Source organism: Rhineura floridana, chromosome 2, assembly GCF_030035675.1.
Source record: "Rhineura floridana isolate rRhiFlo1 chromosome 2, rRhiFlo1.hap2, whole genome shotgun sequence".
NCBI lineage: Eukaryota > Metazoa > Chordata > Lepidosauria > Squamata > Rhineuridae > Rhineura > Rhineura floridana.
Genome location: NC_084481.1, coordinates 113,386,819 through 113,403,647, shown reverse-complemented (window position 1 = coordinate 113,403,647; position 16,829 = coordinate 113,386,819). Strand labels below are relative to the sequence as shown.

Genomic DNA, 16,829 nt, shown 5'->3' with positions numbered 1-16,829 from the left:
GGCTTGGGGGATCTACTTTATTTTAAAATTATTATTGTTAGAACTCTGAGAGCCACAAGCACAGCCAAATGCAAAACAGTGGCCAAAAAAAGAGGGTGCCTCTGGGCACATGCTCAGCCCAGGAATTTGCATTCACTTCCAGAACTGAGCTCATAGCCCTGCCAGGCACAAAACACACTCCTGGTTCTCACCCCCACCCACCCCCAAACTTAATCTCAGCAGTCTAATTTTAACGTGTGTGGGTGAGGGGAAGCCTTTGGCTTTTGTTGCTGCTATTGTGAAAGAACTGGGAGTCAGAAATCCTTGCGATCTACTGCAAATCACTTAAGGGATCGTACCAGTAGATCCTGATCTACCTTCTGTCCGCCCGATTTAGGTATCGCAAACGGATGCAAAAGGAGCCCTCCTAAAAAGCTTTAATGGAGCGGGAGCCGGGTTGGAGCGGGGAGAAAGAGGGAATCAACAGAAGAAAGGCGAAGTCTTCATTAGATAGGGAAGGAAAAGCGAAGAAGAGAAAGGCAAAGAAGGTCTGTTTAGCAACCGTCGGTGCGAGGCTCCTCCTGGCCTTGAAAGTGGGCTGATCAATCAACTTCCGTTGGGAGGCCGCAGAACTGAACTGGGAAAGGGTGGCAGCGGGGTGTGTTAAGGACGGAACGAGCGAGTGGGCGGCAGGAAGAAGCACCAAAGTCATTCAGGCTTGTCTCACCGAGAGACGGCAGAGGTGGGACTGGCAGGGCGGGGCCTGGGTCGGCTCCAGAGCCATAAATAGGGCCCATCCGGCTCTTCGCCCGTAAGACCGCACAGTATTCCTAACAGCGGCGGCGCATCGCAGAGCGGGCGGGCGAGCGGGCGAGGCGAGAGACCCCGGGTGGAAGGAAGGCGAGCGTCGTCTTGGCCTTGGCTCATCCCCCAGCCGGGCGTGGCGCTGCGGAGGCTCCGGAAGCAGCGTTAGCGGGCAGCGAGCGTCGGCCGGGCAGCTGCAGGATGAAGGGGCCGGTGGCGGCACCCGTGGCGGCGTCGGAGGTGATCCGCGAGGGCGAGCTGGAGAAGCGGAGCGACAGCCTCTTCCAGCTGTGGAAGAAGAAGCTGGTAGTGCTGAGCAAGGACAGCCTGAGCCTCTTCTCGCCCGAGGGCGGCGGCGGCAAGGCCCGCGCCAAGGAGCTGCGCTTCGGCTCCATCCAGAAGGTGGACTGCGTGGAGCGGACCGGCAAGTACGTCTACTTCACCGTCGTCACGACGGACCGCAAGGAGATCGACTTTCGGTGCCCGGGCGAGAGCTGCTGGAACGCCTCCATCACCATGGCCCTCATCGACTTCCAGAACAAGCGCGCCATCCAGGACTTCAAGAGCCGGCAGGAGGCCGCCGAGCAGGCGGCCGCCACCACCCGCGACAGGCGCCTCGCCCGGGCCCCCTGACCCACGCCGCCCCGGAATCCCGCCGGCGGCCCGGCCCGGCCCTAACCTACCAAAGGTGTGTGAGGGAGCAGGCGGGGGAGAGATCATTTGGCCCCATTTCTACTCTTTATCTTTAGCCCTTTTCCCAATACTGTAGCCCTAACCTCTCCCCACCCCCGGCTCCTTCCATCTGTCCTCATTGATCCGCCGAGCCGACTAAAAATCGTTAAGGCGTTTTGCTTAATGCATGCGACGTTTGAACTACTGTTGCTTGCACTAGGATGCACGGATCGCAACTTTTGTAAAGTTGTATGCGGTTTAGTGGCCTTCCCGCTCTCCCCCGTGCAGGGTTTCTCACGTGGTAAGGGAGGGGAGGCAATGGAATCTGTTGTGCAGCTTCTGTATGGGCTGCAAAGCTTTGCCCTAGAATCTTCGTTTGCCCCTGGACTAGAACGGTGATGGCTTTGCTGCTGAATAACACACATTCCCGCTCTCTTTCTCTCTCTCGTATTCAATTTATATTGGCTAACGAGGAATAATTTAGCAAGGAAGGAAGGAAGGAAACTGGTGAACAATTGTCACATCCACATCATACATTTAAAACACATGTCTTCCTGCAAAGAAACCCACCTATTGTACTTTACCCATTACAGACCTACAATTCCCAGCAGCCAAACTACAGTTCCCAGGGTTCTTTGCAGGAAGCCATGCGCTTTAAATGTGAGGATGTAACCAACAAACTAAACTGCAACGCCTGCTTTCAACGGTTTTAAGTTCCATTAGATTAAATTGGGATGGACTAGTCATTAAATTGAAATACTTGAGCACAGCTAATCTAGGAATTGTGGACATAAATGTTTTAAAAGATTTAAGATTGCGGGACACAGATCACAATCCTAAGCATAATTGCCTGGAAATCAGTTTAGCTGAAATAGATTCACAAACTGAAATTGCTTCCAAGTAAACCTGTTTGTGATGGAAGGGACAGGAAACAGGCATAGGAAGTAGAATTCTGAAACTGCAGTAGTGCCAGACAGTTTGTTAAAAAAAAAAAGTAGCTTCTTCAATCAGATTTTTCCTGAAATTTGACTGGTGTTATTTAAGGAGTAATAAAGGAGAGGTGACTCTGGAAGCCTCCCTAGGCTATGCACTCCTCAAATAATTGCCCTGTCTGGCATCATTAAGGCTAATGCAGAATAAATGGCTAAAGTGAGGGTGACATCCATGCATGGCAGGGGCTGCTCTTAAGAAACTTACAAACCAAGATTTTTGTGTGTGCCCTGTGTGCTGATTAAGCACACCCATATTCCAGGCAGGAACTGTTTTATTTGTTTTAATTTTAAAATGGTGATTTGCATCCACTTCCAAGTTTTAAAAAAGGGCTGTTAGGATCCGGTGTTAAGAGAGATGAACTGTTTAAATAAATGTGCCTTGGAATTCCAGGATTATTTTAATTTAACATTTATTAGCCTAAGGATTGGGAATCTGTGGCCTTCTAGATGTTGTTGTTTGGACTCCAACTCCCATCAGCCCCAGCCTGCGTGGCCAATGGTCAGGGATGGAGGGAGCTGTAGCCTGGAGGGCACCATGGTTCCCACCCCTGATTTAGCCAATTAGGTTATTACAATATACCTAGGCAGGATTGGATGTTTGCAGGAGGGTAGGGTGTAGGAGCTGCGCACTAAAAAATCATTGCTAAGCTTATGCCATAATACACCCTTAGCTAGCCTGATGCCCTGCAGATGTTGTTGGACTACAAGTCCCATCAGCACAGTGCTGGCTGGGGCTGATGGGAGCTGTAGTCCAACAACATCTGCAGGGCACCAGGCTGGCAAAGGCTAACATAATAAATGTGGTAAGGCGCCACCAGATTCTTACTGATTTAACTTGACGTGTTGCACTGATTCTGTGGCACCCCCTTCCAACAGTCTTAGGCTCACAGCTGAAGAGTAAATTGGGGAGATTATTGCAACACACAGCATGAAAGTCAGTCTTGCTGAGGATAAGGGGAGGATTTCTGGCAGGTTGCAGGGAAAGGTCCTTGAGGGCCAAGTGCAGTCCAGAGGCCCCTGACTGCCTACCTGCGCCTTAGGTTGTGGGAAAGGGCTGTAGCTCAGTGATCAAGCCACTGCATCCATACAAATGCTCCCAGGTTCAGTCCCCAGCATTACCAATAAGAATGGAAATGACTCCTGTCTGAATGCTGGAAAGCTGTTGCTAATAATCAGTGTTGATCGTACTGAGCTAGATGGGCCATGTTCTGTGCAAATTTGGGAGTAGGTTGCCTTGACCTCAGTGGGATATTCAAGCTGCAGTCCTAATCTCACTTACCTGGGAATAAGCCCCATGGAATTCAGTAGGACTTTTCTTCGGAGTATACATGATTAGGACTGTGCTGCAAGTAAACTTGCAGAATTACTAAAGTCCCGAGCTATGACATTTAAGTCTGATGTTGTTTACTGGGGCACCAATGCCCCAGAATAGGATGACCCTGTTAGCTGCTGCTTCATACGATCTTCTTGTAATCAGACTGAAGTTTTAAAAGGGGGGAGTCTTGCTGTTCTTTAGCCACTTTTTTTGTCCTAGCTTGCTGGCCCTGTTGCATAACTAATAATTTGCTTTTCTCTTGCTTTCAGCAGACTGTACCTCTGGATAACAAACATGTTCAGTTCTCTTGGACTGAACCAGAACAGGAGGACACCAATGAAGGAAAGCAAAGAAGGATGCTAGAAATACCTGGTTTCTTCCAGGTCTAATGAGGTGGCTGAGCAAAAAGGCCAACCTGTTCCCTCAGAGGCATTTACAAACCAAAGACTTTATTATTATTATTGTTATTATTATTATTATTGAAGAAAAGACAAGGCAAAGTATGGCTGCATGTGCAGGATGCCTAGTAGCTTTGCAAAATGTTGGGGATTTTTTCTATTTATGAGATGCAAAGAATATGCAATACCTGCTGATGCAAAACCAATTTAAATTATTTGTAATATCTGTATTTGTATTTATTTTGATACATATCCTTAAGCACGTTTGTCTTAAAATTGCTTCTGTCATTTAAATGTGTCCATTCCAAATTAAATGCTTTTTTTATTACTACATTTCTCTGGTGAAGTTTTTCTTTATTAGTTGAAGTAGAAATGACACTTCCTGCTTCTAACCCGATAATGGGGTACTCCCAAGGAGAGCCTTTCTATTAGCAACATTTTGGTTGGGTGTGTTTAGGAGTCAAAATCTGTAGGTGTAAAGTGTGGGGCTCAGCCTTGCCAAGGATACACTAAATATGCATGGGTGTGGCCCCATTTACCTGTCTTAAGAGCAGCAGCCTTATTGGGCCAAGCCAGTGGTTGATTCACAGTACACTTTCTCAGATGGTGGCTTAGGATCATCATTTTGTAAGAGAAGAAAAGGCTATCCAAGCCAAGGCTCTCCCTCCTCCCATCCCATCTGTAAAATAGGTCAACTTACTTAGTCCAGACTATAGCGTTCCAAAGCAGAGAACCAGTATAATGCATTAAGGTGGCTGCTTTTCAAGATCTCCTGATTACTTAGCTCAGCTAAGCCACATACTGTGATGGAAGGTAGTACCTCCTCACTGACATGGAGAACTAAGTTTCTCAGCCCGACCTGAGCAACTTCCTTTTTGAGCCATTAATGAAATCACATACCAAGAGCATATACAAGGGCAGAGGGCAACAATGGAGGGGTATCCTTAGCTGGAGGATGAGTGCAGTTTTCCTGCCTGATCCATTAGCCGCTAGGATAGAACAGAATGTTCTCCACCAAGCGTTTTTAGTGGGGGACTGAAACCTTCCTAGAAGGTTACCTTTTCCCTACTAGTTTCCAGGTGTTAGCAGCCCTGATTGGTTGGTGCTATATTTTTTGGATATATTTTGGCTACAGTACACACTAGCAGTGTTGCTAGGAAGAACAGCAGTTTGAAACATCCAAACAGCAGTGGATCAGGCCTGTGGGAAGCATCACTCTGGAGCACAGGTACAATGCCCAGTGATGAAGAAGGAGTGCTGAATGTTTCTTTGGCCACACAAACAGCCACCTTTTGCACCACTGGGACACATTTCGTGGGGAAAGAAAATATTTGTGGAGCATGCTCCACTGTGTCAACTCATCACTAAAAATAACGCCTGCCCTACTGTCATTTGAAGGACTGGATTATGGTGTATGAAGTACTTTGAACACATCATAAATTCTAAGTCAGCCTTCCCCAATCTGGTGGCCTCCAGCTGTTTTCCACTACAGGCCCCACATCAGCACACATTGCTTGGGTCTGATCAACAGAACTGGGTCCTCAAATGCCCTTAACTACACTTGCAAGCTGGGTATTAGATAGAATGAACTTTGTGTCAAACAGCAAGAAAATCTTGCTCTTCAAGAGAAAACAAACCTTTCACTTTCAGGCCCAGTGCTTTTAAGATGATCCCATAAAGAGGTTCTTCAGTACCTGCAGAGATGAAACAGTCTCTTCAGATGAGCCATTTCAGCTTATAGAAGCTGTAGGACAAGTCAGCCTGTGTGCATGCCATTGCTACCACCACCATGATGTGCTGGATTCTTTTTTTGACATGCCACCACAATACCACATTTATGTTGGCATGACAAAAGCTGAGCCACACTGAACTCTGTGCATGGGGGGAGTAACATTCAGACAATCTTCAGCATATTACAAGCCAGCATAGTTAGAGGTTGTCATGGGCTGACTTTCCTGTGGCTATGAGATGATGGTGATGATAATGATTTAAATTTCTATCCTGCACCTTCCTCCAAAGGAGCACAGGGCAGCAAACATCAAAACCAAAACAATGTGTCCTACAGTTATGTGGATAGGCAAAGATTTGTGATCTGCTGTTTCTCTTCCTTGAATTCATCCATCTTGAACTTGTGTAATAAATAAAATGCACACAGTATTTCAAACTAGGCTTTTTTTTACAATTGAGACTGGCAGAAACACATGTGCTTTCTAAAGAATGAACACTTTATCTGCAGAACCTTAGATCCCCAGAGATTACAATCAATGGTGCGGAATGTTTGTAAAACCTTTTAGGCTTTGCAAACAGATCCAACATCAACAGTTACCCAATCATAACTACAGTACATTGCAGTGTGCAAAGGAGCTGGTTTAAACTAGTTTACTTCTTGTCAGATAGGGCAATTAAAAGTTCTAAAACAGAGTTACGACACATCTTCTCAATGGAATTCATTACTGAACTTTCCCTTCTTTCTGAGGGAACCTTTTCCTCAGGAGATAGAAAAACAGAGGTATATTAACCATCAGCTGTAAATAACCAAAGGACGAGACCCCGAATCTTCTGTATAAAAATCCTCCAATTGTTGGGCCTATTGTTCTTGTCAGTGGTGAAACTGATGAACTTATTCCCAGCATGGCACCTATGAAAGAAATGGTAATGTGATACGTCAAAATTAATGTTAGTATCTATTCCAGTGCCAATGTATTAGACCAATCTGTGTCTTAAGCATTTCTGCAATCAGGAATTTATGCCCCAGTCCTAAACATTGTAAAGCTGGGAGATAATAAATCTGATTTCACACTATTAACACAACTCTGCAATTGAAATAATACATGGAAGGTAGTCAGTTTTCAAACACAGTACATTTCCAGCATTACAAGGGATGGATGCGGGTGAGCCAAAATGAAGCACTAGTAAATCTCATTGGCCTGGTTCGCATGTCACACTAGGCTGAACTATGGCTTTAGCAGAAATGTGTGAGTATGTGGGCTCCCAGGCAGGAGATCGCAGCCACTTCCTCCCCACTTGGTTTGCTGCTGCACTATGTTGAGCTAAGCCATGGTTTGGCTTAGCATGCCATCTGAACCTCTCCAGACTAACCAAGAACTATAACCAAGGTTTGTTCTTGGTTTACAGCTTGTGGTTAATCCAGAGAGCAGTAGATCACAAGACCAGATTTGGACAACAAAGTCAAATCCTGGCTTAGCTCAGCATGATGCAGCAGCAAAATGACCAGGGAGGAAAAAAGTGGCTACTATCTTGTTCCCAGGTGTTCACAGATTGGCGGATTGGCTTAGCATGATATGCAAACCAGACCAACAATATCACATGTTTAATTCTGTTCTATTGATATGCACCTACTGCAATTCCCTATTCTGCACAGCCATTAAAGGCACAGGAGCTCTGCCCTCTATTCCACCTGTGGATGGTAACAACTGGCCTTCATTTGGAACTCAGCCCACCTAGACTCTAATCCCCAAATAGTTTGCTCTGAACACTGAAGGGGAGGATATAGTGGTAGCCAATGCCTGGGGAAATACAGTTACCCTACAGACTGATGGAGGCAGCTGGTGAAGCAACAGAAATGGTGGGATAGGAGAAATAGTAACCTGAGAGATGTTGAGTCTGTAGATGGCTGACATATAGGCGGAATATGATGAGCGGCTGGAGAAGAGATTGTTCTGGCAAGTGATGAGCTCTTCACCTAACTTGAGCACATTCCAAGGTGATTGGCACAGCGGGGCCAGGTGAAAAAGATGTGAAGGCTCCTGCACCTGTACTGGCTGGGTAAACAGGTGTAAAACAGGACAGAGCTTCTGTACCTTTAACAGTGTAGAAGAGGAAATTTTAGCAAGTGTAGCTTGCATGAAAAGGTGCAGCTGGCATGACAAGTTACACTTCCTGAATTTCCCTCTTCTACACTATAAAGGTGCAGAAGCTCTGTTCTCTTTTACACCTGGCCACCCAAGATAGGCATCCTCCTCCTGAAAGAGCACCTTATTATCCTCCTAAAGTTATCTGGCAGTTCTCCCAAATGGAAAAACTCAGTTTAATGAGAAAAGCGATGAATGAAATAACTGCAGTTGATGAAGAATTTGTCAAAAAGACCAGTTTCTTTAAATATATATATTTAAAAGCCATTAATGAAAAGATTTCAGCTGACAATGTATGGTTGCAAAGCAGGGAGATTTCTATAAGTAAATCTATGTGTGGGTCAGATAAAGTGCACTTCCACCCATGACCAGAAATGGGTGTTGAAGCACTCTTAATAGCTGTGTTACTTTGGGAGTCACCCACACTGCAGTAATTGCTAGAAATGGCTTTAATACAAGCACTCTAAACACTTTACATTTTCCCCAGTGATATATGCTGCCCCTAAAGTACAACTTTGAAGCCCAGCTCCTCCCACCTTATAGTATTGACAACTTATTTTCACGGCTGAAACATACAGTTTTCCTATTGGAATACTCAAGCTGTCCCCCTTAAGTTCATGATTGCTACAGGCTTCAGTTCAGACTAAGGTTGCCAGGCTCAGAGCCTGAGAATGATTCTATATCTTTAAGAGAAGAGAAAATTTTTATTGTAATATTGTATTTTAATCTTGTTTTGTTCACCGCCCAGAGAGCTATTCGCTATGGGTGGTTTAAAAATGAAATAAATGAAATGAAAATGAAAAAAATTCAGCCAAGTGCAGGTTTTCTTGCAACACTTTAATGGAAAAAACCACAAGGTGAAATTCTCCCTTCCCCTGCACAACTTTTAAAGATACAGAAGACCTCTTGGTTGCCAGGCCCAGCCTCCAAGAGTCTTCTGTATCTTTAAAAGTTGTGCAGGGGGGAGGGAGAATTTCACCTTGTGGTTTTTTCCATTACAGTGTTGCAAGAAAACCTGCACTTGGCTGAATTTTCTCTTCTCTTAAAGATACAGAATCATTCTCAGGCCCTGAGCCTGGCAACCCTAGTTCAGACCCAAAACATCCCTTGTTAAGTATAGCACAGATGCCAGACATGTCTCTGCCAGTAACCCGGTCCTGATCTACTACATGCCCCTATTATTCTAGTACACGCATCTGCTTCAATGGAAATACAAACCACGGGTCCTTATTTGCAGCACACACTCATTCATTCACTTGTGGTCACAGTACACTCTTCCCAATGAACTTCGCTCTTAAGCCATATTACCAATACTTTGTTGCTCTCAAGTAGACACTGGCAAACCCTTCTGTAATGAGACTTAATAATTATTCAAATTAGGCTTGGGCTGAGGCCACTGAGGTAGCTTTCATATGTGACTGAGGCTGCCCTCTGGGCTCAGGAAGCAAGCAGAGCAGGCTCCATTTCCCTTACAAAAGCTCTTTTGAGAAGACGCCTGAATTAGTGCCAGCTGCCGCTTTTAAACCTTTCCCCTCAATTTATTCATTTCAAATGGGTAGGATTGCATCCAGGGTTGAGGATGTCCAGACCATCACTCCTATTGGCCTAGCAACCCCAAACTTCATTTTGGCTGTGTTTTAAAAACACAAAGAGCCAGTGTGGTCTTGTGGTAGGAGTGATAGACTGGGACCTGGGAGGCCAGGGTTCAAATCCCCACTCAGCCATAAAGCTCCCTGGGAGATCTTGGGCCAGTCATTGCATCTCAGTGTAAACAGGCAAAGCAATTATGACTAATATCCCACCCAAGAGGTTGAGGTGCTGTACATGGTTTCTTCTCCTCATGTCCTTTTATCCTATGAAGTTAAGACGACAATCCTACAAAGTTAGGATAGGCTGAGGGAGAGTGATTGGCCCAAAGTGAATTGCATGGCTAAGTGGAGATTTGAACGTGGGTCTTCCCAATCTTAGTCTTAAGCATCTCCCCAGCAAATGCAAGTTGTAAGTGACTTGAGAGAGTCTTTGCTTCCCATACATATTTCTTCGATTCTCCAATCAAACAGGTTTGGCAGGATTTTTAGTTAGTATGAAAACCTGCGAAACCTCTTTTCCAGAGGTGAAAGTGATGAGTGGTAATCCCTTTTTCAAACCACCTTCAACTCTCAGAAAAAAACACTATTGTTTGTCTCCACTTTAAGTAAAGTGACAGTTCCAAGGGACAGAAATATTGGGTCCGCTAAGCTGCAGCCAAGAACACTGTTAAGCACCAGGCACAGTTTGTGCATTCACATTATAGACTCTTCAGAAGAGTGAAGCATTACAAAAACTCCCCAGTGTCTATGGCCTTCATTCATCCTTTGCAGTGGTCCTTGAGCAAGTGTCTTGAGAGTGCGTGGGAAACACTGCTGGGCTCCACTTGTGCAGAGCTGCAGTTTGGGTGAATGGATGCTTCCATATCTAGGGCTGCTGCCATCATGCATATTGTCTTGGTGGCCATTCACATAGCCCTGATGTGGAAGTGCCAATTCACACAAATCACAGCTATCCATGAATGCTGCTTGGCAGTGAGCCAAGAGATTGTCCCAAGGTGCTTGTGTGATATGAGGCCACATAATACCTTGGTCTTATCTCCAAGCAGAGAGCAACTGCACAGGCCCTTCCAAAGAATATTCATCTTGGGAAGCCCTGTAAGATTCTATGGCTTACGTTTGCAACCGGCTCATTAAATAATATGGGTCACTGACTTCCTTGCAGGCATCCTTGTAACTTCCAGCCCTACTGATTCTAACTAGTATTCACTGGCTTGGCAGATAGGCAAGTCCCACATAAGGCTAATCTTTGTTCTAAAGCAAATTAATGTGAGATGTGCAGGGACTTTAGAACTTGGCACTCTTCCTGCTGGGTTCTCTGGCAGAGTATGAGACACACATTTGCCAACTCACAGCTTTTCAGAGCAGTGAACCAAAATCAAGTGTCGCATCCAACAGGTTTCATAAAAAAGAGGGAGAAGAAAATCCACTGCGGGAACCAGTCTTACCAGTGTCTGAAGCAGGGACAGACTTGGTCAGGACGATGTCAGTAATGATGCCTACAGTACTGAAGGAGAATACCATGGGGGGCACAATGATGCAGTAATGAAACACGTTGGTCATCAGGGCCTAGGAGATGAAACAAAGCAGCAAAGCCTGTAGGATGCCAGTTTTTTAATATAACAAAGCAAGGGGGAAAATTAGTATCCAAGAAGGCTTTTTTTTGTTAACTTCCATAAAGAAAAGCATTACAAGACAGATTCTCAACTCTCACGAGTGTGACAAGGCCCATAGAGCCCATACTTACCAATACAGAGGAGTTGCTCTGCTCCACTCTAACTGCAACCAGTCACTTTTGGCTGATGAGAAGTGACAGGTTTCTCAAAGAGCTGAAAGGCAACTGCTCTTAGGATGGAGCCTTATTTATTCAATATGAGATGTCCATTGGGTTCCATTAATCTGGAACAAGCAACCACTGACTTGAATTTGACTATAGAATTGTTTAGTGGATTTTTTGGGTCACTTAGGTAGTTTATAATTTGGTTTTTGTTAAAAGGACCTGTGTGTTCTGATTAGTGCCAGATAGGAATGGCAGGATCTGACAATTTTGGTTCTCTCAGATTCTCATTTTTCCAATATTAAATTTAGTTCTCCATATTTCTGCAGCAATTTGCAATTTTTTAAATCTTCATGAAAATTCTTCAGCATTTTTGTGCAAATTTCTCTTGACATTTTTCTATGCAGTTTTGACTAATGCACCCATTTTTGCAAGCAATTTCTCCTAATACAATGCATTTTGAATGTTATTTTCACTAAGATATTCATTTTTATGCACACTTATTTCTAATATATGCATTTTTGTAAGCATTCTTTGGTTGGAAAACTGCATCACAAAATTTAGATGTATACAAATTTCAAAGGATGGCAGTATTTCGACTCATATTGTTTTGGAAAGCGTGAATTTGATAGATTTGGCATTAAATGCAACTGAATCAGATTTGACCTCCAACCCTAGTGCCAAAGTCACATCAAAATAACAGTAGGCGTTTTGATGTTGAAAAGGAGAGTGGCTATTCTTTCTTTGTTCCAGGATGCTTTGGCGAACCTTATTTTTTAAAAACACTTGATACAAGTTCACTTAATTAATCCACAAACAGCTTCAGAATCACCACCTTAAGTGGGTGAAACCTCTGACAGACATTGCAAGGCAATTTGAACGTTTTGTGAAACTGGAAAGCTAGTTTCCCACCTCATGATGGTTAAATGGTCCTGATGATGGCATTATGCTACTGTTATGGATTAGGATTTCCCACGATGGCTGCCAACATTTGATTTTATTAGGATCCCTCTAGTGTGAATGCATTGTGGACTGCAAAGTAAATTGTCAAAGTTTTCCTCCTGGAAAGATCTCTTCCTCCTTTCTCCTAGATCAGGAGTGGGGAACCTTTTTCAGCCAGAGGGCTGCATTCCCTTCTGGGCAACCTTCCATGTGTGTGTGTGTGTGTGTGTGTCACATGCCAGTGGGGGGGGTGAGGTAAAAACTGGGCAGAGCAATGAATATGATTTTTACCTTTGCACAGTAAGCTAGTTTCTATACACAGTAAGACATCCCTCTCTATCCTTCATCCAGACATGCAAGATACATCAGAGTGCAAGGACACAGTCCAGCCACATAAAAACACTAAAGGAGGGTGTGAAGCAGGACCAGTAGGGGGTGTGGCTGGAGAAGGGCTGTGTAGAGTCCCAAGGGCCAGGCAGAGAGGTTTGGAGGGCCATATTTAGCTCCCAGGCCTGACATTTCCCATCCTTGTCCTAGACCTAAAATGATTGACCCAAGGTAATTGCCACTCAACTGCTGAGCAGAAAAGGTCCAGAAAAGGTTTTACATATTGTTATGAGCATCGGGGTTGGAATGGATGATCCCTGTGGGTCCCCTTCCAGCCTCTGATTTGGAATCCTGTGCCTTGGGGCTGGTTCTGCTGGACAGATGAATTTGTTAAGCTAATAATGTGGCCAGGTAGTTAATGGGCCTATTAGATGCCCAGCAACTGGTGAATGAGCCAGGACGATCCTTTTGTCATTGAAACTTGTCAGGAGAGCCTCCCCCCCCTTCCTGGTGGCTAGCAGAGATCTGTGCTTTGAGTGTTTTTTAGAAGGGTCTAGAGAATGCCTGGGAACTGGAGGCAGGCAGAGAAGCTGGTTCTCTGCATCATGGCTATAGGATGCCTCCTGTAATACTGATGGGAAAGCTTGATATTGGACTGCTGATGCCTTGAACCCCTCCATCCTAAGCTCAGGTTAGAATGTGTGTAAATAAACAAACCATATTTCATAAAGACACCGCAGTCTCCGCTGACCTTCTTCCCAAAGGAAACCAAACTCTGGATGAGTGCAGGGACCCCGGAAATCTCACCGCTCGGAGATTGGGGAGGCACGCAACAATATTTTATCACAGGTTTCAACCACTCACCTTTACAGTTGGCAACATCAATATTAGGGATGGGGGAGAATTTCCATTCAGTTCTCTTTTAAAGCTGAATTTATCAAATTTGCACTTTCCTAAACTTATGAGAACCAAAACACAGCCATCTTGTGAAATTCACACTTATCCGAATGTTGTGATGCAGTTCTTCAACCAATGTTTAAAAAATGCACATATTAAGCAAAACATGTACAAAAAGAATATATTAGTTAAAATAGCATATAAAATGCATTACATTGGGAGAAACTTTGCCAAAATACTGTATGTACAACAGTCAAAATTGCATACAAAAGTGTGTCTATTAGTAGAAATTTACACTAAATGCTGAAGGATTTCCATGAGTATTTATTTGAAAATTGGCACATTGCTGGAGAAACCCACAGAACTAAATTTAAGATTGGGAAAAATCAAAAAGAACTGAAATTGACAGATTCTTCCATCCCTCATCAATATATACCAGTGCACATGGTATAAGGGGGAAACACTGACTATGAATAGGGCATTCCCACAACAAAGAAACCAGTGTATGTAAGAACCTCCATTTTTCTGTCTGCTGTTTCATAAGACCTGGCAATTCTGACATTTCCCTTTTCCAGTTGCATCACTCTGCCTTGTGGCTAAAGAAGATGTGATGTGCAGCTACAGTGCAATTTCCCCTAATATTATACACATGAGCACAGACACACCCTCCTTCAAAAGCAGCCTCCCAAGGCTTTTGGTTTTTAAATCATGTTGTGGGAAAGAAATACACAAACGATGTGTCACATCTAGTTCAACCCTCACAGGAGAAATTTAAACAGTAATGTGGTCGCATTCAAGAGTTCATTACCAACCCTAAACTGTCTGCGGAATATTTACCAGCAGTATGTTAAGAGAGATAATGAAAGCCAAACCATGCTTGTCAAAACATATGAACAGCAGTGCATTAGGAGTGCAGAACTGTGGGTGTTTGGGGAACCTGTTTGGCTTGCTCACTTGCTAATGAATCAATTGAACTTTTGTTAGCCAGAATGTCTCCCAACTTTAAATGCAAATCAGTGTATATAAGTAGTGAATGTATAGCACAGGTGCTTAAAGATTTGCTGCCAGATCTGTATTGTTGAAAACAGCACAGAAGGCATGCTTAGGCAAAGGCTCTGAATTTGGAAAAGTGCTCATAACCCTCCAAAATTGCAGGGACCGCCTCTCAGTGCATACTTTGCATGCAGAAGGTCTCAGGTTCCATTCCTAGCTTCTCCAGTTAAAAGAACTGGGTAGCAAGTGATGGGATAGACCTTTTCCCTGAGCTACTGGAGAGCCGCGCTACTGAGGGTACACAATACCAGACTAGATGGACAAACCATCTGACCTGGTCTAAGGCAGCTTCCTACATTCTTTGGCTGCCACGCATTTAAAGCACATAGCTTCGCATGCCCACACATTTAAACCATACACCACACATTTAAACCACACGGCTTCCCCCCAAAATCCTGGGAATGATAATTTGCCCCACAACAGAGCTATAATTCCCAGCAACCTTAGCAAACTACATTTCCCAAGATATTGTGGGAGAAGTCATGTTCTTTAAATGTACAGTGGGTATGGAGCCTTTGTTGCTTAGTCAACTTCATTCTCTCCGAGATTCAGGAAAGATATGCATGTGTTTGTGTGCATGCACGTATAGCACTTTCGAAGTAGCTTGGGGAAGAAACATTTAAATCTGTATTTCCTGTCAAGGTGTGTGTGCAGGGGGGGAGCTTTTACTGTTTTCTAGACAGCCTCCTTTGTTAGACTTTAGGCATGGTATCAAATCATCTGCATTTTCTTTTTGTACTGTAATATCCAGTGGGGTAGAGGACAAGGAGCCCCCAAATACTGCTGTCATGACACACAGATGTTGATGAATGGATTACAGCAATTTAGTATCAATAGACATGAAAACAAAATGAAAGGCACAGACAAAAGGTGTGAGGCCAGTAGCTGGTGGTGCCCCTTCCCCCATGGTTCTGAAAGCTCACTTTCAGCTCTGCCTGTCTGCCCTGATTGGCAGCTCCATTTACCATTGCCTGTGGCTAGAATGCTTTGTAAAATTAGTGAAAATCCTTTTATAACACAAATAACAATGCTTCCTGCACTCTTCATTGTGCTTGCCCTCGCAGCATCTTGAGATGGGAAAATTTTTTCAGAAGACACAAAACTGCTTCAAACAAGTGTACTTTCTGAGGACAAAATACATGCATGGTGTATCATATCTGAACAGTGTATGGTGGGTTTTAATTCCTTCTTTAGCATCTTGAAAAGGAAGATGTTGATCAGGAAAAAATTGACACCCCCAACCCACTCTGTCCACATATATTTTAAAGAGACAAGCCATACCAAAAGTTTTAATATGACACATGAGGCTTGTATTTCACACTCAAATCTCATGCCATTTCCCTAAGCAGATTCAAGAGGTGCATTCATTAATAACATTTAGATGCAAGTGGGCTTTTTCAGTTGTGGCCCCCACCCTGTGGAACTCCCTCCCAAATGATCTCCGCCATGCCCCTTCCATGATGAGTTTCTGCCAAGCCTTGAAGACCCGGCTCTTTAGGCAGGCTTTTGGGGTTAGCTAGATTTTATCTTCATTGTTTTTAGATTTTTAATGTCTAGGTATTGTATGCCTATTTTATACATCACCCAGAGTGGCTGGACAGCCAGCCAGATGGGCGACTAATAAATTCAATAAATAAATAAATAAATAAATAAATAAATAAATAAATAAATAAATAAATCTTTTCATTTATCAAGGCTTTTAAATTATTATTTTGCTCTTTTTACTGGTTTTTATCTGCTATTTTATTGATCATTGCTGCTGCCTTCTTTAAAAAAAATATTAATCGTTTTCAATGTGGTTAATTTTTTTAAAAAAAAAATTGGGCTGAGCTTTGTTTTTATCATTATAACTTTGGATATGTTTGTAGAAAAGGAGCTCAAAAATTGCCAGGGAATGAATGAATAAGTAAAACTACCAGGCAGTGGTTAGACTCAGGATCTCAACAACTATTCTAGAGTCAGGTTTGAGGCAGGCAATTTGTAGGCTGAGGGAGCAGAACTGGAAATTATGGACAAAGTAGATGCTGGAAAGGAAGGAATGTGGGTGAAGGCCTGTAGCTCAGTGGTAGAGCATCTGCTTTGAAGGCAGGAGGTCCCAGGTTCAATCCCTAGCACTTCTAGGTACAGATGGGTGAGACTGACTGAAGAAGATCCATGACCAGGCAGCATAGCCAATATTGAGCTAGATAGACCACTGGTTCCTAGGAAGCTGCTT

General features: G+C 43.8%; 2 protein-coding genes across 4 annotated transcripts in view; one reads left to right on the top strand and one right to left on the bottom strand.

The window, feature by feature from the left end:
- The first annotated feature begins 445 nt into the window (after positions 1-445).
- On the top strand, positions 446-4,493 carry LOC133377015 (pleckstrin homology-like domain family A member 2). Of its 2 annotated transcripts, none has more exons than XM_061610172.1 (2): positions 446-1,471; positions 4,035-4,493. In XM_061610172.1, exon 1 carries the CDS (start codon positions 985-987, stop codon positions 1,414-1,416), a length of 432 nt encoding a protein of 143 aa, XP_061466156.1. In that variant the 5' UTR covers positions 446-984; the 3' UTR covers positions 1,417-1,471; positions 4,035-4,493. The 2 variants fall into 2 exon arrangements, with proteins under 2 accessions (XP_061466156.1, XP_061466155.1); XM_061610171.1 differs by having other exon boundaries at positions 447-1,471; positions 4,032-4,493.
- Positions 4,494-6,330: 1,837 nt separating this feature from the next.
- SLC22A18 (solute carrier family 22 member 18) overlaps positions 6,331-16,829 on the bottom strand; it is a 144,599-nt gene continuing 134,100 nt past the window's right edge. For both annotated transcript variants that reach the window (XM_061610169.1, XM_061610170.1), the window contains 2 exons: positions 11,067-11,187; positions 6,331-6,798 (listed from right to left, as the gene is read on the bottom strand). In XM_061610169.1, the coding sequence (XP_061466153.1) occupies positions 6,611-6,798; positions 11,067-11,187 (309 nt within the window). In that variant the 3' untranslated portion in view covers positions 6,331-6,610. The remainder of the gene's footprint in view (positions 6,799-11,066; positions 11,188-16,829) is intronic.

What these genes read in the sequence shown, in the direction of transcription:
- LOC133377015 (XM_061610172.1), top strand. Translation starts at nt 985, where the DNA reads ATGAAGGGGCCGGTGGCGGCACCCGTGGCGGCGTCGGAGGTGATCCGC.